We start from the raw sequence: 22,423 nt of genomic DNA on the forward strand, positions 1-22,423 counted from the left end.
ATTAATTTGATTATTAAGACTTAATTTGCTTACTATTTACAAAAGTATATCAAATGATATGTATGAGGATGGTATCTCTGAGAATGGACTTACATTTATTCATTTATCTAACATTTATTTGCTTCCCACTGTGCAATGGAAAAAAGGCTAATTTCCTTTAGCTGTTGCAGCATTTTATAATTTCTCCAGTAAAGTATAAGGGTGCCTGTATCCCTCTTTCTTACCAATTTTGGGAAGTGGAAAACTAATTAAAGTTTTGACTAATTTTATGGAGAGTAGTGAGGTCTTGTTTATATTTCCAGTTCTTTCATTATGAGTGAGATTGAGGATATGCATATTTTCAAATATCGATTATTTGTATTTCTTTTTTTGTGAATTGTGTATGCAAATCATCACCCTTTTATAACATTATTGATTTATAAAAACATTTTGTATATTATGAAAATTTGTATTTATCAATCCTATATGTCTCAAATAACTTTTCTCACATTGTTGTTTTTCTTTTGACTACTCATAGTAGATTTTACTCCAGAGAAATTTTACATTTTTAATAAATCATATCTTAATTGATCTTTTTAATGATTATATTTACTATCGTATACTGTTTATAGAGATGTAGAACTGAGCAAATAAATGAATAAATAAACTTAGTTCCTTTTTCATGAGTACCATAACAAGTAGTTATCTTTTATATAATAATCCTTTTCATTAATTTCACTGACATTTTTATTTTAAAGTCAATATATGCCTTATTTAAATGGTGTTTGGGAATGTACTGGAGTATATTGAATGATTTTGTGAAAAATCTTAGAAAAGCTATGCCTGAAGCTAACTAAAATTACTTGTTCTATGATGCTTCAGCAAGGGCGAGAGAATACAGAATCCAGTTGTTGACTTTTCTGTACACAACATTCTTTTTGTTTTACCCAATTAACAAATCTACATTCACAAAGGCTATGCCATTTTACTGGGTCTGTAAAATGTAATGGAGGCACAAGTAACCTTTTATTCATCAAGTGTGGGGGTGCGAACTTCGTACATAATGTTCACCTCCATTAGGATGACAAAGAGTAGTATTTAGAGAGCATTTGAGTTTCCAAGGTTTGGTCAAATTTCTTTCAAAAGCTCATATAAAATAACAGGAAAAGATTTAAGATGTAGAAATCTTGCCTTTTGATCTCGGAGATAGTCTATATAATGGTTAGAAACTAAGGTTCTGGAGCCAGCCGGCTAAATTTGAATCCCAACTGCCAATAAGAATTTAAAAAAATATATATTTTCTTTTTTGTTTTTAAAAAAAATATATCTGTATTGATTTCAGAGAGAGGAAGGGAGAGGGAGAGAGAGTTATAGAAACATTGATGAGAGAGTCATTGATCGGCTGCCTCCTGCAATTCCCCTACTGGGGATCTAGCCCCGAAGCTGGGCATGTGCCCTGACCAGAAATCGAACTGTGATCTCCTGGATCCTAGGTCAATGCTCAACCACTGAGCCACACCTGCCGGGCAAATACAAAATTTTTAACGTTGAGAAGTTACTTAACACCTCTCTACCTCAGTTTCCTTATCTGTAAAATTAGGAATAATAATATTGTTTGTGTAGAGGACAATTGAGAGGATTAAATTTTATACACATAAAGGATTTAGAACATGCCTAGTACATAGTAGGTGCTTAGTGAACATTAGATATTAATTAGGAAATTGATCATCTAGAAATAATAGTAGAGGTAAATATCAATATAAGAATCCAATAAGGTACTTAATCATTATTTTTATTCATTAAATTGTGTCATTCCCAAATCATTTTTATTTTTTTCTACTCTTAGTATTTCTTACTTATATTGTAGATCTTAGCATATTAAGTATTAATTATTTTTGACTAGTCTGTTTTCTTTATTAAGCCATGAATCTCTCAAAGGCAGTCCCTGTCTTATTCAACTTTGAAAACTTTCAATTAGCATCAGAATGTCTGAAAATGTCACAGTTTCTTGGGGCATGCTTTTTTTTTTTTTTAAATCAAAGAAAACTACCTAGTTATGTTAAATACAAAATGTTAAGTTAAAAACATTAGCCCGGCTGGCGTGATTCAGTGCTCGAGCATCAGCCTAGGATCCAGGAGATTGCGTGCGGTTCGATTCCCAGCCAGGACACATGCCCAGGTTGAGGGCTTGATCCCCAGCAGGGGGCGTGCAGGAGGCAGCCGATCAATGACTTTCTCATTGATGTTTCTATCTCTCTCCCTCTCTCCCTTCCTCTCTCTGAAATCAATAAAGATGTATTTAAAAAAAAAATTATCCTAAAAAAAAAAAATTTAAAAACATTAAAGGTGAAAGACATGAAAGTGTACTTGTAGTAAGAAATAAAAAAAGATAAGTAGAAATTTAGAAATGAAAAATCCAATGAATAAAAACTATTTAAAATTTTTATTATTTAACTGAGTTCTTACTGCACTTATATTTTCTAAGAATAACTGTTTATTTAATGAGAAATTAAGGGGTTTTTACAGAGAAGGGGACCAACAGAGATGTATCGTGGGAGATGTTTGCTTCCACCGTCAGCAAGCTAAGTTACCTCTTTTCACTTAGACTTGGCAGATGTGTTTTGAGCTCTTTCGTTCTAGACAATTAGGGTTTAGTGTTGGTGATAAAAAGATGGATGAGACCGTATCCCTGTCCTCAAGAGTGGTGCAATCTAATTGAAAAGATAGATCATCACAGCAGAATGTAACAGATGTCATAGCGAGCTAAGTTTAGCTTCCTATACACACACATAGGATGATATTTGTTCTTGTGGAATGGGAGGTAAGAAAATGTGGACTTCGAATGTGACATTTGGTATAGAAATCAGGTGAATACCAGAGACAGAGAGTTTCAGAGAGAGGGATTCTAAGCAAGGGCCGAAAGTGTGAACATGTTCAGATTGGGAAAGATGATTCTCATGGAAACTTCCTGTCCCATGAAGGAAGTCTTTTTCTCAGATGACTGTGAGTAATAAACTTATGTTCATAAACTCAACAAGCAAATATGAATTGGTATGGCTTTCCCCCTACAGTTGTCTCTGTTCGGTTAACTCTTCTCACTCTAGCCTGGCTTCTAATGATTTAATTACTGAATATAATGAATTAGATTAATAGGTGTTAATCTTTGACCTGTCCTCACCCCCTTTTTATTCTGTGTGTCATTTTTCCATTTAATGTATAATAGTTAAAGTAAAAATTCCAACTAACTATAATCAAAACAAGAGGAAATATTACTTTTCAATAAAGGACATTTGTTTCTGCAGGAATATTCTACATACTAGGCAAAGAAAGATTCCAACTGTGGCCACCATGAGAGATTATGAGGGTCTTCTACGTATTCCCTCCTCTTATACCTACTGCTTAGTGATCTCCCCTCCAACTGTGAAGGAGGCATATCAATGCCAGATAGGAGGTGGGCCTTTGGGAGGTGATTAGGTCACGAGGACGGAGCCTTCATGAGTGGGCTAAGTGCCTTTATGAAAGAAGCCCAGCAAAGCTCTCTAGTCTCTTCCTTATGTGAGGACACAGTGGGAATCCTACAACCCAGGAGAGGGACGTCACCAGAACAGGCCCGTGCTGGCACCCTGATCTCAGACTTCCAGCCTCCAGAGCTGTGAGGAATATATGTTTGTTGTTCATAAGCTGGCCAGTATGTGGTATTTGTTATAGCAGCCAAATGGACTAAGACACTGACAGATAGCAATACTCAATAGATAGCCCAGTTATCATCTAGAACCACCCCATTTATAAGAATTTGAATTCATTGTATTTATATGTGTACACTCCTGTGATTTTTTTTTACATCTCTAGATACTTCAGGTCTTTAGTGGTAGGGATCATGGAGATCTTTTGTGAATTTTCTGTATTGCAGAGCTGCTCATTGTAGCATTAGGAATACATGAGATCATGTGAGGCAGTTTCGATGGCCATGCTGTTTAGGTCAGGTTGAGGTGAGTGGCTGTCATTTTTGCATAGATAGATGGAGGAGCTCTTTGTTAACTGCAGGGTTCTCAGCCTACAGAATTTGGGAAGCTGGTTGGGATTTTATTTTCAGATTCTGTTCCTCAAGGTTTTCATACCCTTTGTTGAGACGCTAAAAACAAAATTCCACAGAACAAAGACTAACATAACAAATATCATGTTTCTACATTCTAGAATTATCCTGTCCTTGTTCCTTTTGCATACTTGCTTTCAGTATTTACTTTAAAAATATAAATACATTAAAAATAAGTTCAAGTCCCTTTTGACCCTCTCTTCATGTTGCTCTTGCTGCATTTTCTCCCTAGAGGCTATCATTCTCATGAGATTAGTATGCATCCTTTCAGCCAATTTAAAAGTCATTTTACATGCATAATAAGCAGATGTCTGTGTTTTTTTAGGACATATATTCTAAATACAATTGATCATATACCTTTTTTATGTAACTTGTTATCCTTATTTTAAACAATTACTCATATTTTACCAGTTAGGAAGGGCCAAGTTCTAGCCAGGCTGTGGTTTTGTGATACCAGTAATAGGGGTGTAGTGGGAGGTGGATATTATGGGGGTCTATTCCTGAGAACATAGGTCTACAAGGGAGCAGCCAAGAAGTTTCCCTTAGATTGGAACCAGAATCTTAATGTGACAAATATCACAGAGCATTTATTCATTGCTTTTGACCACTTCAGCATCATGTGAAAGGCTTTTCTTGGTTGCATAGGTGCTTTATTTAAATAGCTTGCTTTATAATCATTTGTTCTACTTTTCCTGTTAGCATAGCTTAGTACTTTTCATTTTACTTTATAAACAAAATTAGGAATTATAAACATACAGGATACTGCTTAGGGGATTTAGTTAAATTCAACAAACTTGAATTGAGGGATTTCTGTGTTCTATCTAGACAATTCCCAGTCAATCTGTGGACCTCAGTCATTGTTTGACATTTTGTGACTTGGCTCTTGAATCTGACACGATGTCATTTTCATGCCTGGGAACTATTGTCCTCTTATTTCTCAGAGCAGTTCCTTCCCAGATGTCCTCTTGGCTGATCCACAGAATCAGTTCCACTTTGACTGTTCATAAAGTGCATCCCATTTACATATGCTGGCTCCTTCAGAATCCTCCCTTCCAAAGAGAGTCTGATCTAAGAAGTCTGTAAAATCTCTCCTGCAGAAATTGACCTGCCAGACTGTACCTTCTTTCTGAGAAGTTAAACCTTCTCAAAATCTTGGGGAGATTAAGAAACCAACAGTAGAATTATACTGGCCTATACTTCAAAAGACAAATAGTTTCACTTTTTATGGCCCTTAATGGAATGTATTTCTGCTGCTAAAAATTCTCTGCAAGAATATGACAGGATGGAGAAAGTAAATACAAAGGCATTAACCTATGAGTCTCTCTTTTGAGCTTTGACACCATTTCTCTAGTGGAGACCTGACTTTTAGAGGCCACATTTTCTCACTTCACAGAATTTCAGTTATTTATTTGATTTTTCAAGGATGCAGCTTTGAAGAGAAAAAGTTGTCTAGCCACACTGACCCTGGTTTGTCACAAAGGCATAGCTTGTTAGCTACCTGGCCTCTACAAGACCATATTTCTCTGGATCCTGGTCCAATTCAAAAGTTCTCTATGTTTCAAAACATATCCTTCCTGTTAAGAAGCATATAGGCTCCTCATATGTCTGCTTCCAAATTAAAAGCCTTTAGAATTTTATACAGGGTGGAGGAAAAGTAGGTTTATAGTTGTTTGTATGGAAAATGCAATAATTAATAAATAATAATACAAGAATAAACTTTGTGTTTTGTGTACTTACAACTGTAAACCTACTTTCCCCCCCACCCTGTATATTCTTTATACTTACTGTCTAGTATTAATTCCCATTTATTCTGGCATTGATTATGCTAAGGCCTCATTAGTATAAAACATGGGCTAGGAAATTTATTGACAATAGGTTGTCTTGTACCAGTCTGAATCGGGGGGGGGGGAAATGTCTGGTCAAATAACTTATATTCATAAACCTCATATTGCCAAGTGACAATCAACTGAACATTTCTGGGTCAATTCTAATTTAATAATTAATCAAAATTACAGCATATGTTATTTAATTCTCTGTCATTTTTGCTTATTTCAATTCTTCTCATGAATTTTTTATCCTGTGCTAAAATCGATCATACGTATGCTTCAATCCTAAATTTTATTCTATACATAGCTGGGCTAGAGAGATCAGAGATTTGAGGAAGTCTGTGTGATTTCATAAATAACATTTAGATATTTAAAAATTGTTTAATGCATTGTTTGAGCTAGCTTTTGGGATTGACTTTCCCCCTAATTCTATGCCATTGAACCACAGACAATTTAAAAGTAATCTTCACTGAGGTTGGCTGAGGTTTGACTGAGGTTTAAACAGGAGGCCTAAGATTTGACCTGATAAATCTGCCAGGAACCAAATAAGAAAACCATGGAAAAGTTAACCCAATAGTATTTCTATAGGAACACCTGAGAGTGCAGGCTGATATTCATCTGACTCAATATATATTTTGTATGTAATTATTTTTAAAAGATGTATGGTTCATTTTGCCCAATGAAGTAGATTCAGAGATGGTTAAGTAAGAGCTGGTTCATAAGGGTTCTAGTAATTCCATGCTCTTCCCAACTATGTTCAAGCTGTTGTTTAGGGACACAGACGAATGACTAAGAGTATATGGAATTTCAAAAGAATTATTACTATTTATGGTCAAATTGAATGGGACTGTTTGGGACAATGGCTTTTCTGTGACCCTTTCAGGGGTTAATGTATTCAAAACTATTTCTGTAATAATGTTGAAACAGGGCTTTATTTTGTAGCTATTTGCTAACCTAGGGAGCATAGCAAGAAATCTATTTCAAATGGGAAGTTCTATATGTACATATAAAAATAATCTTTGAAAAAGTTTAATTTAGTAAAGCAGAATTTATTTTCTTTTTCCCACCTTTATTGAGGTATAATTGACAAATACAATTGTATATATTTAAAGTGTACAATGTGATGATTTAATGTACATATACCTTGTGAAATATTTACCACAATCAAGCTAATTAGCACGTCGGTTACCTCACATAGTCACCTTCTGTGTGTGTGTGCACGCACGCGGGTGGGTGTGCATGTGCATGTGCATGAGCATGCCTAAGACCTACTCTATTAGCAAATTTCAAATATATGGTGCAGTATTATTAACTACTGCCTGGTCCTCAGAACTTGCTTATCTTGTAACTGGAAGTTTCTACCCTTTCCCCAACATTGCCCATTTCCCCCACTCCCCAGTCCATGGCACCATCATTCTGCTCTCAAGCAGTATTTATTTTTAAATAACCAGAGAATTGATAGAATTAATTACATTTTTATAAAGAGAACTGATTTCCATAAAAAAATTATGCGTTCAAATAGCTTTTGGATAGGTGCAGTAGATTGTGTTAAGTACTGCTAAAGAAAAAAGATTGAATGACACTTGTTAAAGATGGTAAGGCAGACTTTATTCAGGACCATGGAGATGGGTATGGGAACCACTGCAATGGGATTTTACAGAGGTTGAGAGAGATTGGGCTCAACCCTGAATACAGCATATGCAAGAGGGAATTTATAGCAAGGAGCAGAGTAGGGGGGTCAGTGGATAGAAAATTTCTAAGAGGAAACATCAAGGGTAAGGGAATGTCTGGGTAAACTGGCCGAACAAGATTTTTGCTGAAGACAGGTCAGGGTCACTGGGGGTTAGGTGGGGGGTGGGATGGAAGATGAGGAACCCGATCGGATTTTGACAGTGATCAGATATCAAGGACAGGGGGTGGAGAGGGTGGGGGGTGGGGAGCACTTTCTGGTTAAACTGATAGTGGGGTTCTTGCTAAAGCTAGCTTTTATAAGGAAGCTTACAGATAGGCCTAGAAGGCTGCAGGAGCCTGACTGAATTTTGATCAAGCCAAGAATCTTTGTCACCACAATTAGAATTGTGTTTCAGTATAATCATTTAGTTTATCTTTACTTATTTTTGTCAATTTCCTTGTAATAAAATACTATATTATAGGGGAAGATAAATTTGATAGAAATTCTATAAGAATTCTAAAACTTAATATAAGTCAAGTTAAGCAAGAGAAATGATTTCAATGACAGTGTTCCCTTGGATGTAAGCTTATTTACAACCCTATCTAATGTTAAATCATTACAAATTGTGTTTCATTTCATTGAAAGAAATAATTTAAAAATTTTACTTATATTAGGTTACTTTATACCTGTTTTAAATTTATTTGCTTAATATAAATCCATTCTATAGGTCAGAATTTCATAAAATATATAAATTATTGTTTTTCTTAGTCTGAGTGCTTTTTATAAATCTTTATAGGAAGGTGGGTGTGCATTTGGCAGAGGCTGTTTTCATGCAGCTCTGCTTGTGCAAATTATAGAACATGAATTTCTTTCTCTAAAAATAGATTGTCACTTGCCTGGCAACTCAAGAATCTCTCTGTGGAAGAATGATGCTTGACTTCTGATACTTATTCAGAGGTGCAGTATATGGATTCTAAACACTGCATCTATAGAAATGGATTTAAATATATTGTAACATTAAAATGTTTTTACTTATGCATAAAGAAGCAGTTATGTTTTTACTTATGAGTCAGTGATGTGGAAGAAACTAGACATTCTGCATTGAATTGGTGCACATTGATAGTTATTTTTAGAGGTGGAATTCGAGAGTATCCGTGCTATAGGGCAATGACTGCTTTGTACAGAGGCAGAGGCCCAAGGGAGCCTATTTATTTAACATTAAATAGCCTATTGGAAGCTATTTTTACTTTTCTCATCATTCATCAACTGCTCTGCTAGTCACATTTGCCTGCATACTAATTCAACAGGGACCTGTTACCATGGCAGCACAGAACAAAAATGAAATATATTATTTTATGTGGTGAGAGTTCCCAAGTGACACAGGTGCAGGCTGGTGAGACACTTGTTTTGTATAGCTCCCAAAGTAAGAGGCTAGGTCTGCATTAACAAGGCCCATGGAGATTGTGGGATTTGTCTGAAAGTTGCCCTTCTCTGTGATCTGGTCTACCTTCACACATTCCCTAGACTACAGGGATGCAGCCCCAGGGCCACTGATACCATGGCAACCATACACAGTCAAGGCAAATTCATGCAGAAGAATTTTCCATTGTGAGTTATTAGCAGATAAATAAATAAGTCCATATGTTTTTGTGTTACTCTGTACCTAGGGTGGTGCTGATAATGGTAGTGAGTCTCACTGTTTATTTGCCTTTTTGAAATAAGGTAACTGCTGGAAATACAACATTTTTTTCCTCCATGCATTTTCTAAAAACAAATGAGATGTTCCATGAGATAACTGGTTTTCAGAGGAAAATTCCAGAAGAAAGTCTAATTATAGAGAAAATGTCCTATTATTTTTTCTGTCATATCTGCTTATTGTGTATTTATCAAAGCCTATTACATGCAAGGTGTTATGGTGGACTCACTGTGGGATATGAGTTCATGGTTCATGGTTACTGAAATTAAACCCACATAAAGAAGCCAACCAAGAGCAAATGACAAGCACAGGCTGTTCCATTGTTTGCTCCCTTCCTATTTATTTTCCAACTCCATTCACTAGATGCTACTTTAAAAAGACCCATGTCTTAATATGCCACCATTACTCAGTTTATTTAATTTGTTCCAATAAAAGACAGTATTTTGGAGGAGCTTTGTAAAGATCCAAACACAAAGTGAATATCAACTTTCAGCAGAGTTCTTTCAATAATAAACATTTATTAAGTACCTACTGTGTAACAGGCACTGGATGAATTACTATGGTGAATTTTTAAATTCCACTCATTACATGTTTTATCGCATACTTTAAACTTTCTCTGTACAAATGCAAACAATTTTTGCAAAGATGAAGTTTTTAAATGGCAAAAAGAAATAGCTTGAAAATAGATGGTGAGAATCCTAAAATACTGTTTTACCAGACAGGAAACACACACACACACACACACACACACACACACACACACACACAGATTCATTCTTGCTCAGGCCCTTAAAGAAGTGTAGAAAAACAGAGGTTGAAAATTATGCAGTTTCAGTTTAACTAAAATAATTGAATGAGAAAAATATTTGGATAAGTGCAATTTAAAATCTATGTTAAGAAGAACACCTTCATTTAACTCCCTCTTCATCTTCCAACTACGTTTGGCCTTGGTTCCCTTCAGTTTTCACTCCTTGAACTTTTTCACCTGATATCCTGCTCCCTTGCCTATTCCCTTTCTTCCAGCTCTACATGAGATGAGAGTGAAGCCTGTGGACACGCCAGCTGTTTATCTTTCTGTTATAGGCAAATATTCTTATGCACATTTTGCTCTGATGACCTGCCTCCACGGTCCCCTTACCCTCATTGGCGGTCTTGTACTGTGTTAACTCAAAGTGTGATTCAGGGACCTGTGCCAGTTCCTACCAGTCCACGATTAGCTCAGAAATCTAACAAAATATTGGTATTTTGTATTTTATTTCTCTAGTAATTTTTATTCATTCATTCATTCATTCATTCATTCATTCATTCATTCATTCGACAAAGCAATAGTCCATATAGATTGTGGAGCTGGGGGAGAGAAAAACAAAATAATGCCCGATCTTTCACGAAAGTTTGAGAAGGACTAGTTTTTCTAAACATGTCTTTAGATTACTTACCTTTGCCTGTTTTTTTTAGTTAATACTGCCTGTCTCTTAAAACCCAACTGTAATATCTTCGCCTTCATGAGTCTTTCTTTTATACTGAAGTCCTTTCTATTTCTGCTGAAACCTTATAACCAGTATTTATTTAATGTATCATTTAACATTCTATGCAAATACACTTGCCTTTTTGCAGAACTACCTTGGAGGCCACATGTGAGGGATACAATCAGGATGGATAAGAGCATGGACTTTGAAGCCATAGGCATTTGGGTTAGAATCCTGAGTTCTGTCACTTATGAGCTCAGGTACCTGGGGTCAGTCACCTAGTCTTTTTTGCCTCAGTTTTCTCATTTGTCAAATGGCACTATTGGTAGTACCTGTAAGGTAGCACCTTAAGCTTTCTATGAGGATTAAGTGAAATAGTACACATAAAGCATTAAGTGTACAGTTCCCGGCATATACTAAACAGTGAATAAATGACTGCTATTATGTTTTTCATTATTAATATTAGCAACACTTTTAGAATTTTGTATTGCCTTTGTTCAGGCATTGCCTGAAGCTAATCATTTAATTACATTGTTTTGAGGAAAAAAAGAACATATGAAGAAACTACCACAATTGCTTTGATAGACCCACTTTTTGAAGACACACTAGAATGGGTGGTGTGCAAAAGGGTGGAAAGTCATTGGGTAGCTGTAGATTTATGAGGGGCTGTGGAGAGCTAGTCAGTGCAGTAGAGGCATCCGTGTTTAGGCACTGTAAGCATAATATAAGTCACTCAGAAGATACTTTCTCCTATGAGCAAAACTAACACTACCAAAGGAAAATGGAATTTAAATAGAAACTTTAGAAAAAGGCAATATATCTAAAAATACCTGACCAACAAAAAATTTGGCTGGAACACCTGGATTTTTCTGAGTATAATTTTAGTTAGGTAAACATTGAAAAGATATATTTTCCTAAAAGAGCAGAGAGTAATTTTATGGAAAATGATGGTTGGCAGTAATTTTCAGATTCAGTAGATCAATTTTGCAAAAGATTATCCTTGTTTTAGAGAGTGAGTACATGTAACTCTCTAAACTGCAGTAATGATGCTCAGCACTCACAATTGTTTCACAGACAAAAGTTACTCTCAAATAATCTTTGTAGGATAATTAACTAAGAACATAGACCCTTAGGTGTGAACTACAGTGCTAATCATGCTATAGTTAAACGAAGTAGTAGTTTTAATGTGTTCACTAAACAAGTGTATTAAAAACATATTATAGATGCATAGCTATCTGGAGTATGCTTTATTAGGCTTTAAAAAATAGGTAAGCTCTCTTAAAAGTAAGCAGAAATATATTCAGTATGTAACTAAGTTAAATACTAAGGAAAATGGTGCTGAATTTTATGGAATGGGGTATGGTCTTGTGGTTAAATTATTTTGGGGAAATTAATGTGAATTCAAAAGGAAAACTGTAAACAAAATACTGAAAGTACTGGGGAACAAGATTTAAGAGCTATTTAAGCCCTTGCTAGACAAGGTCAATAATACAAAGACATAATTCACTATAGCTGGTTGATGAGAAAACAAATAAATCCCAGATTTGAATTCAGTGCTGTATCTGTAGGTGCACACACACACACACACACACACACACACACACACACACGATCAGTACTTGTGAACATACCCACCAGGTACATGCGTAGACATGATTAAAGGAGTGGTCAACATTTTCTGAAAGAGAAGCTAAGTTGAACACACACGTCCTTTTTCAATAATAAGGTTGCTTAGATTTAAATGGCCCAACGGTCTGTCAAGGAAGTGGTGAAATCATCACAGACTGTTGAGTGATTCAGAATTAGATCAGATGAAGCCCTTTAAAAACACTCTGTAGGAAACAATGTAATGTTGGGAAGGCAATAAAAAGATGACCTAAGTCGGTCTTTCCACCTCTAATTTTTAATGCTTTTTATGTAGTTTAAAAATAGAAAAGTATAATATTTATAGAAGCACTGAAAGTTAGGGCCTCAACTCTAATGTGCTTGTTATTTAACATTAATATATATGACTCACATGGCTGTGTTGTAGAAACAGCAGAACTGCAGCTGTATATGTGTTAGTCGTTTCCCCACTACTATGAAATCAATAATGAAGAAAGAGCTTAGGGTTCAGAGCAGTGTTTAGGAAGGGGTTGGTAGATTTGTCCTTAAGGGTTAAGTTCTAAGCGCGTATATCCAACATAACAGACCTTGACGGTATAGTCAAAATGAAGCAGGATTGCCCTGGCCAGTGTTGCTCAGTGGTTAGAGCACCGGCCTGTACACTGAAGGGTCTCGGGTTTGATTCCTAGTCAAGGGCACATACCTGGCTTGCATGTTTGATCCCTGGCCCTGGTTAGGGTGCATGTGGGAGGCAACTGATTGATGTATCTCTCTCACATCAATGTTTCTCTCGCTCCCTTTCTCTCCACCCCCTTTCACTCTCTCTAAAAACCAATGGAAAAATATCCTCAGGTGAGGGTTAACAACACCAACAAAACTAACTAAGATTTATTCCCCCCCCCACACATGCAATGTCATTATAACTGGATATAAACATGAAAATGAGGGAAAATGGTATAGAAATTCTTTGAGAATTATTAACTATTATGTATATTTTAAAAGGGAGAATGGATGGGAAGCAGATTCTAGAGGAGTTGTTGTTCATGTTCTCCCTGACCCTCTTATCTCAAGTAATTTGCAAACTCTGTATATGTTTGGTTTTTCTTATATTCAAAGGCAGTCAAGGTACTACATAAAATGAATGAAATGGGATAGAAATGGCTCAATAAATTTTTCTAATAGTTTCTAATCTATTCTTTTTCTGTTTAACTAGAACGATTTGCTTGGGGCACTCTTGCTCATTTTTAGGAAACTTTCCTGTCTTCACGTCAAACGAATGCACCTTAACCAGTGGGAACTTCCTGTTTTCCAGAGTCAGCCTTGTGACCTTTTGGATAAACCATTGGTTAGACATATGGCCCTGAGAGATCAGCTGCCTGGAACCAATACTGGCAGAGGCCTCCCTTATCTATAGGTTGTTTCTGTCTGCCCTCTGAACAGCCCAAAATCTTTGAGGCTCACTGACCACCCTTACCCCACGTAACTGGTTTTACATAAACTTCACAGAAAATTTCCTTAGGCTAACTTCTCTTATATCTGCTTCTGAAAATATGCTATTTGATACAAAATCCACTTACATGCAGAAAATAGAGAGGAAGACCATTTGCTCAGTTCCTAAAGTATGCTGTAGTAGGGGTGGTGGCAGGTACTGGCCATGGCTAGCATTTGCCTTGGTGCCTAGCCCACTGATCCGTGGTAGAAGATATTTAATAAGCTTTTGTTGGATGAATTAATGAATGATCATTTCAAAGTAGGCTCAATTTTAGTACTATTGCTGCATTCGTTTCTTAGCAACTGGGCTCCTATAGTGGCCAGCCCTACAGGATATGCAAAAACACAGGAGAGGAAGAAAGGATGGGAACTTAGTGCCAAAAGATAAAAGTGACTGTCTTTGTCTAGTCAGGTTTTGAATCATGAATATATGTGCAATCTTCGACTAGCCTTAAACTATTCAGCAAGACAGACTGGAGGAAAATCATGGAGTTTTAGAGACAAACACAACTGTGGCTAAATCTTAACTTTGCTACTAACTAATATTTTACCCAGAGCAGATTATTTAACCCCTCTGAGGCTTGGGTTTCCTTCATTAAATTGGAGAAATTATCTTTAGCCTTGGAAGCCTTTTGCCTTGTTTTGAGCTAAATCACTTCATAGTGTGTACCTGTGTATGTCAACAATAGTAATAACCGTTTTCATTTCTTGAGTATCTTCTAGATGCCTGGGTCAGGGCTAGAGGGTGTACAGACATGTCCACTAATTTTCCCACTAACTGTGCAAGTTGAATAGTATCATTTCTACTATACAGGTAATTAAATTGAGAGTCAGTGATATAAAGGAGTTTATACAAGGTCATAGCGCTAACAAGTGTGAGAGCAGAGATTTGACTTTATGTTTATCTAATACCTGAGTCCAGGCTTTAATTTACCCTGATTAATAAACATTATTTCCTTCCTTGCTCCAAAGAAAGGGAAATTACACAACTCTCCCTTTTCTAATTAATATCTCTATTTACCCTCTTCTATATGGCAGTAGTCCTATTCCCCATAATAAACCCCAGTAAGTCCAATGTTCACTTATTTAGAATCTAGCTGTGTGTTCCTTACAGGTAGTGCTTTTAGTTATTATTATTGGATGTCACATCTTTTCCATAGATTTTTTTCTATGTTATTTCAAGTTAGCTACAGTAATACTGAAGCCCAGAGAGGTCAGGGGATGCTGTAAACTTTAAGAGCCACTGAGATAACTCAGGTTTTCTATAACCTAACTTGAGGGAGAAAACAAGATATAGTCTTCTGAATATGTACAAGCACAACAGATTCTATGTTCTGTCCAGAGTAGAGTCAGAGATTCTTCTGGCTGTGCATCAACATGTGATGTCAGTGGGAACTTTGAATATTAAGGGTGGAGACGCCTAACTTGGATGATCTGCCTATGGAGCTGTTAGCAGAAGCTGGAAATGTTTATAACCATGGCCGAGTCAGAAGGATATGAACCTTGGACTTATTCTGACAGTTGCCTTTAATTAAATGAGCCTGGTCCTGTTTGATTCTGGGAAGTCAGCTATTTAGAGAGCACCAGTTCTTTGGAAACCTTCTAACTTTCCCAAGTTTTGTTTTTACTCAGCCTCTTGGATTTTGTTTTCGTTTTCCATTTTCAGATTCATAATCGCCTAGATACAAATTGCTGTGGATTCAGACCTCGAAAGGAAGATACCTGCGTACAGAATGGACTGATGCCGAAATGTGACAACCAAGATTCTGTGTCTCTCGCACACATTATCCAGCGAAAGCACGACCCAAGGCATTTGGTCTTTATAGACAACAAGGGTTTCTTTGACCGAAGTGAAGACAATTTAAACTTCAAATTGTTAAAAGGCATCAAAGAGTAAGTTTGAGAATGTAGTAACATCAGATTTATATTAAATAAGTAGTACAGATTGGAGAAAACTTATATCCTGGTCTGATTGATTGTTACTCTTGAAGTGAATTATGGTTGTGGCATCTGGGAATAGAGGCCCAGAAAAGGGAAACAAACCCAAGTAGAACAGAACAAGAGTGCAGCCAGGGTGTCACCATCACCAACCAATGCAATCTACAAAGCTCCCGCTGTTTCACATCCATCATGTTGCTTGGCCCTCACTGTGCAAATCCATGTGGATTAGGTTGGAAGCATGTAGGAATCTCTAGAATAGGAACTGGCAGAGCAGGGACAAGCAGGTGGCAGAGGCTCTGTTATTAGGGCCTGGAGCAGGGGAGCTGACAGACATGCGGATATTGACAAGCAGGATGTCCAAAGGCATAACAAACTCAAGTTCCTTTTATGCATGTGGTGAAGAATTAGAGCCAATCTGGTGAGTAGAACACAGTATAAAAGGACAGAGGCTATTTAATGAGATAGGCGGGATTTTGAGCATTTGGAAATCCTTCTAGTAGACATAGATAATGGAAAAAATATCTTGAACCGACCTCTAATTGGAAATAAAGGAAACCAAGACACTTAATAGTGGCAGAAACCCTGCTGTAGTGTCTGAGCTCTTCCACCCACTATGGAGACTGAGACTAGATTGCAGGCTCCACTTATAGCCACTCTTCATTGTCTTCCCACCTTAGTCAGAAATTAGAGTGACTGAGAAATTGGGGTATGTTTGAGACTTGAAAATAAAGGGGTACACTAGTAAAATAATTAACAGTTAAATGAAGCTAAGGACTGCTGGAAAAGACATAAGCAAGTCTAAAATTGAGGGTAGAACCCAGGTTTTCCAAATCCAAGTGCAATAATTCTCTGAAATAGCTTGTCATGTGCATGCTGTTACTACTCTTGTAAATAATACTCTGAAGCACATCTCAGTAGTTCTTCCCAGCACTGACGGTTAGATAATGTGAACTCTGTGTCTTTCAATGCTAGAGACAGTACTTTTCCTGTGAGAGTTCCATGAGCCCCAGTTTTGTGAGTTTTTGCCATATCTTGCTCTGTTAATGCTTGTTCTTCACATCTCTTTGTGGATATGGCATGTTCTCTCTTTTAAGTATCTAAACTAAGGGCATTTTATGTGTAGAAAATTTGCAAACCTAAGGCACCACTTACTGAGTTGATATTATGGGTCTTCTTAAATCCCTATCTCTAAATTTTCTCTTAGAATTAAGAGTGCATGGAGAATACAACCCATCCATTTATATATGGATGAATACTGTTTTGTTTATGCTTTTAAAGAAGATTGAATTTTAAACACATTATGAAGAGCTATGAGTTCAAAGTTAAATCTTTTTTGAATATGTAATTCACACATTGAAAAGCAAAAATGAAAACTTTGCTAACCAAGATTTAGGCATAGAATATTCTACTATTAATTAATGTAATGCAAAAACAGGTAATTTGTTTTCCTCTGCAAAAAGGATTTATCACTGAAAAGAACTATGATTTTAAACAATTTTATCTTATACATTCTGCCACAGCTAGATTAGTTGAAGGGCCATAGAATTTCTAAATCATGGGTTGTTAATACTTCATAGAGCAAAAATGCTTAATTAATACTATGGCCACTAAATTACATAGTGCATGTCTTCAAGGAGCTCAGAGCATTTTATCAGCATTATTTAAATCCACACTCACTTGGACTCATTAGGCACATCCAGCTCTGCTGCCTTTGGTCTTTCTGCAAATCTGAAGGGCAGGAGCACCTGAATCCCTTGTATTCCTGCCCCGAGTGCCATCCTCAACTTGTTCCATTGACATTTGGAAAAGGTGCTTAGAAGTCCTGAAACTTCTGGCATACTATACTCTTCAAACAAGTATATGTTCTTGTTTTAGTTTTTAAGGAACAGCTAAGTTTACTTGAGAATTATTATCAAACCCCAACATTCGTACTGTGCTTTCAAAAGTATTTTAATAAAAGCCAAGAGAGGCCAAATTGGTGATTCACCCATACATTACTTATGATTTTGAACCAGAAATTTTACCAAGTCCTTTAGATAATGCATGTGCTAGACCCCTGGCTTTATACTTTCTGAATGAAGAGCACAGTGCAGTCTCTTAAGGTAATTCAGTAAAGACCCTTCTAAATTGGCCATGGGTTTTCCAGAGAGATGGTTCTTTGTGGAATGCCCTGGCTCTAAAATGTGAGTTTCACTACATTGATTTGAAAACAATTTAGTATTTCAGTTTCATAAAATGCTCCCAGATCCTCAGAATTCCTCAGGTAGAATCTGAATCAAGGGCACTTCTTGTTTCATTGAGCATTTTGGAATGATTCCTTTCTCTTCTTGCTACATATATTTTGGTTTATTTTACATTAAATTTAGTCATGCAACTTCTACTCAGGAAGAGAACTTTACTGAAGTTGTTGGCATTTTGATGCTTGTATTTTCTTGCATGTTGACACTTATGAGAAAACTATTCTACTTGACAGATTCAAGTGGTGTCTGTGGGTGAAACAGAGTTTAAGATTGAGGAAAGTATTTTTGCCAGGCTAACAGAGCCCTTTTAAATTCTGTGCCTCTCTTTGCCTTCATATAATGACCTTCAGTCAAATGTTGGTATGTTAAGTTCTCAATGGCATAGAAAATTCAGTTCTCTTGAAAAATATTATTCTAATATATTATTATTAGGAGAAGTATCTGCTTGAAAGTGACAGAAAAGTTTTGATTCTCAAGGTACTGTTTGATAGTGTGATTTATGCCAGAGTAATGAAAGGCAGAGCAGTTGGGTAAGGCATAATATTTCCAAACAATTATTAAGAATGAAATATTATTTTATTTTTTGCAGGTTTCCTGAATCTGCAGTGTCTGTTTTGAAGAGCCAGCACTTACGGCAGAAACTCCTTCAATCTCTGTTTCTCGATAAAGTTTATTGGGAGAGTCAGGGGGGTAGACAAGGAATTGAAAAGCTTATCGATGTAATAGAACAAAGAGCCAAAATCCTTCTCACCTACATCAATGCCCATGGGGCCAAAGTACTGCCTATGAATGAATAACAAAAGGATCTTCTGGCTACATTTATGCGTTTTGTTTCTAAATCAAGTACACAAACCTCAACTCCTTTTCAGAATGAGACAGGGAAACGAATACATAAAATAAATGAATTTAACCAAGTATATATGATGGGCCTGAGCACTAGAAGTAGACTTATAAAACTTAAAAAAACATACTCCTCAAAAAATGTTTCTTTATATTTTTTACTACCATTGTCACGTGAGTCTCAACATCTGACTACAGAATGGTTGCAATGATTATTCCAGCAAGCTTTGTTAAAACACTTGTCATGTGGTTTAATAGAACAGTACAAATTGACTCCTTTAAGAAATTATATTTTATGCCGTTTTCACTGGTCTGACCAAATACTAATGGGAATGGATCTTGAGGGGCTTTTTGTTGCTGATTGTTAAAACAGAGCAGTCCCGGCACTTACCCAGAGGCACCTCTTAACTGGAAAACTGAGGCACATGATCTGTAGATACATCAGTGCCTACAATAATTCTAACTAGAAATGGTGAGTTATTTGCACAACTACCAGTTTATATCCTATTGTATCTGTAAGTAATTAGCCATTTCTGTGATTCTGAGCAGCAAGAATCACATTTTCCATTCCGTTTTAGAAATTTATTTTGTTTTCAGTGTAGAAACCATCTAGATCTGATAATTTATACATTAAGTAGTTTTGCCCTCTCAATTTTGGTCCAATTTATGTCTAGTGGCTTAGAAATTCTACAATTTTAAGGTTTGAAGTTACCTATTTGAAACTGTACCTATAAAGTCCCCTTTTTGTTAAAAAAAATAGATGTTCTTTTTAAAATTTTTTTCATTTTTACAAGGGTTGGACTATAATTTATATTTCATTAATAATACTGGGTTTATTCAAATTTGTTATATGTAATTACATTTAAACTGATTTGATTGATATTGCCTAGATATTGACAATAGGATCAGATGTTGACTCTGTTTAAATATGTTGTTTGGCTTATTCCAGCATGAGAAATATGAACAAAATAAATTAAAACTTGATTTTGATAATTTCTCTTCAAAGAAAGCACATGACTAGAAATAGAATAGCACATTTGGATATTATTAAGCCTTAACTAATTCTCCCCAAACTCCCTCTACCAACTTTTTAACTAGGTAGAAGGATGTAAACATAGAGTATTCATGTGTTGGGTATTTTTTTTTTTTTTTTTTTTAGAATATCTTTATTGATTTCAGAGAGAGGAAGGGAGAGGGAGAGAGAGAGAGAAACACCAGTGATGAGAGAGTCAGTGATCGGCTGCCTCCTGCACGCCCCCCACTGGGGATCAAACCCGAAACCCAGGCATGTGCCCTGACAGGGGAATCGAACTGCCATCTCCTGGATCATAGGTCGATGCTCAACCGCTGAGCCACCCCAGCTGGGCACACGTGTTAGGTCTTTATATCCTTTGAAGAGACCCATGTCATCATGTACAACAGGTGTTCAAACAGGGGTTTCAAATCTTGAACAAATTATCATTACCCTCGTATCCCCATATAACCCACCCCTTATTTAAAAGCTGATATACTGACTTTTCCTTTCCCTGAAAGTTTAAAAACAGAATTTAAGAATGTTTTTTAATAATAGTAAAACAATTTAAGAATGTTTTTAACAATAACGAGAACATATCTATACAGTCTAATTTATACAAAAGTTTAGGGGCAAAATGTTAAAATAACATGTTAAGTACAGGAGAAGATAGGCCAAGGAGAAGGAAATCATTTTATCATCTAATTATAACTTTTTTAGGCTTGTATTCAAGTACTATTCAGTAGCCTTACTTACTGGGCGAACCTTTGGAGAGATGGCCTTCAGACCATTCTCCTCAGTGATTTTCGCTCTCCAGCCCTGAAAGCCTCCCTGTGGTCTCACGCATTCAGTGTACTCTTTGGCTCTCCGAGTCTTCCCTTTTATCTGTTGTATTTGGGCTTTTTCAGATGGCCTTTTCTTCTTCTTCTGATTATTATATTAATGAAAAAATTGGCCTAACAAAAGTTTGAGGACCCAGGTTCTACTCTGAGCCACTGGCTTGAAATAACTCTTTGTCAAGTTGCCTTACGCCTTATCAAGGTGGTATATTTGCATTTTAATATGATCTTTAATAAATTATATCATCTTCATCAAAGTTGTGATATTGGTGGTGGGAATTCCAGGCTTCTTAGAAGTGGGCATTAATTTTATGTCTCGAGCTACCTGCTTTTGGGCACCTTGGTCCTCCCATATGGGCCTGGCTTTGTTTATTTGCCTTCAGTTATTCCAAAATGCTTAATATTAAATGAAAGTTCCAGGGACACATGTTAGTTTTAGTCACCTTTGCTTTTTTAACAGTGTCTTTTGTTTTATAATCAGTGAATAATTCATGCTGTATTATTTTTGAATAATGGATAGCTGAAGGCTAGGCTTTTAATTCTAATAAGTAATGCTCTTCATTTCTCTTACTGAAACAATAAAAATATCCTGTGCCTTTCAAATATACTCTGATTATGCTGTGGTTTGTTTCATATAAGCATGTTATGTGGTTTATTTATAACTTGATAAATTTAAAGTAGAACAATTTACCTTGGCAGACATACAAAAGCTGTTCTCAAGTGGTTTTTCTTTAAGCTGATGATATGAAAATAAATGGTGTCTTAAAAATCTGTAATAAAATTTTAGAAATTAAAAATGCAGGCTTTTTCTTTTGTAGATGGGTTCATTTTCTTTTGTAGATGGGTTACTTTTTAGAAGTTAGAGGAAGTTAAGTATAGAGGAATGTTTGCTACCTTGAACCATGATAAAAGAAAGATTGAGTAGTCAAGAATTTTATTGGATTGTATTTGTGTAGACATAGATTTGATTTTATTATTATTCTTGGTGATATTATACTTTCTCTGGTGTACATAAAGCATTGTTTTAGGAAGTATGGGAATTAATGATCAGATATCATAAACTATAAGAGAATAATTTTGGCTTTCTTTGCTTTGGGTGAATCTTATAATTATGTTTACAGTTTTCTTTATAGCATACATATTTATTAAGTTTATTAGGCACCTGTGGAATTTCTGGAAATTTAAAATGTCTTAGACTTAGGCTCAAAATATTTATCATCTCTGAACTTGTGTAATAGCTTGCTTTTTCTATTGTAACTGTCAATATACATTACATTATATCAATAAATAAAATATCCTAGATGTAGAGTCACCTAAACACTGTCTTATGAAATTTTAATGCTTGAGCCAGCACAGAACAAAGTAAAGCACATTTAGAGCACTCGTCTGAAAATACGTTTTGGAAACTATACATGGGTCAAATAAGATGATCGAGAACTTTCTCTAAAAACTAAATGATATCATCAAGAATTAAGAACTTTCATTCATGAAAGATAATTCAACTTGTCAGAAAGTTATCTGACACCTGGCAATAGCCAGAAGAGATTCTTGAGTGTTTTTGTTTTTTTTTAGTGCAATACTGGGTTTAATTTTGTGTTGAATGGGCTATTTAACAATGTTGTAGGGCAGAGGTTAATTTATAGATTTTTATTCCATGGAGATGCAGATAATTTCTGTCTGGTGAAAATGATAACCCTACTGGCTTTACAGTTTATTACCCTGT

The 22,423-nt window shown here is 35.9% G+C and overlaps 1 protein-coding gene across 2 annotated transcripts in view; it reads left to right on the forward strand.

Annotated features, from left to right (window-relative positions):
* Positions 1-22,018, forward strand: part of GASK1B (golgi associated kinase 1B) — a 43,194-nt gene extending 21,176 nt beyond the window's left edge. For both annotated transcript variants that reach the window (XM_016200329.2, XM_016200330.2), the window contains exons 4-5: positions 15,495-15,721; positions 18,599-22,018. In XM_016200329.2, coding sequence (XP_016055815.2) covers positions 15,495-15,721; positions 18,599-18,806 — 435 coding nt within the window. In that variant the 3' untranslated portion in view covers positions 18,807-22,018. The remainder of the gene's footprint in view (positions 1-15,494; positions 15,722-18,598) is intronic.
* Positions 22,019-22,423: the final 405 nt, after the last annotated feature.

Source organism: Miniopterus natalensis, chromosome 4 (genome assembly GCF_054644295.1).
Source record: "Miniopterus natalensis isolate mMinNat1 chromosome 4, mMinNat1.hap1, whole genome shotgun sequence".
Lineage (NCBI taxonomy): Eukaryota > Metazoa > Chordata > Mammalia > Chiroptera > Miniopteridae > Miniopterus > Miniopterus natalensis.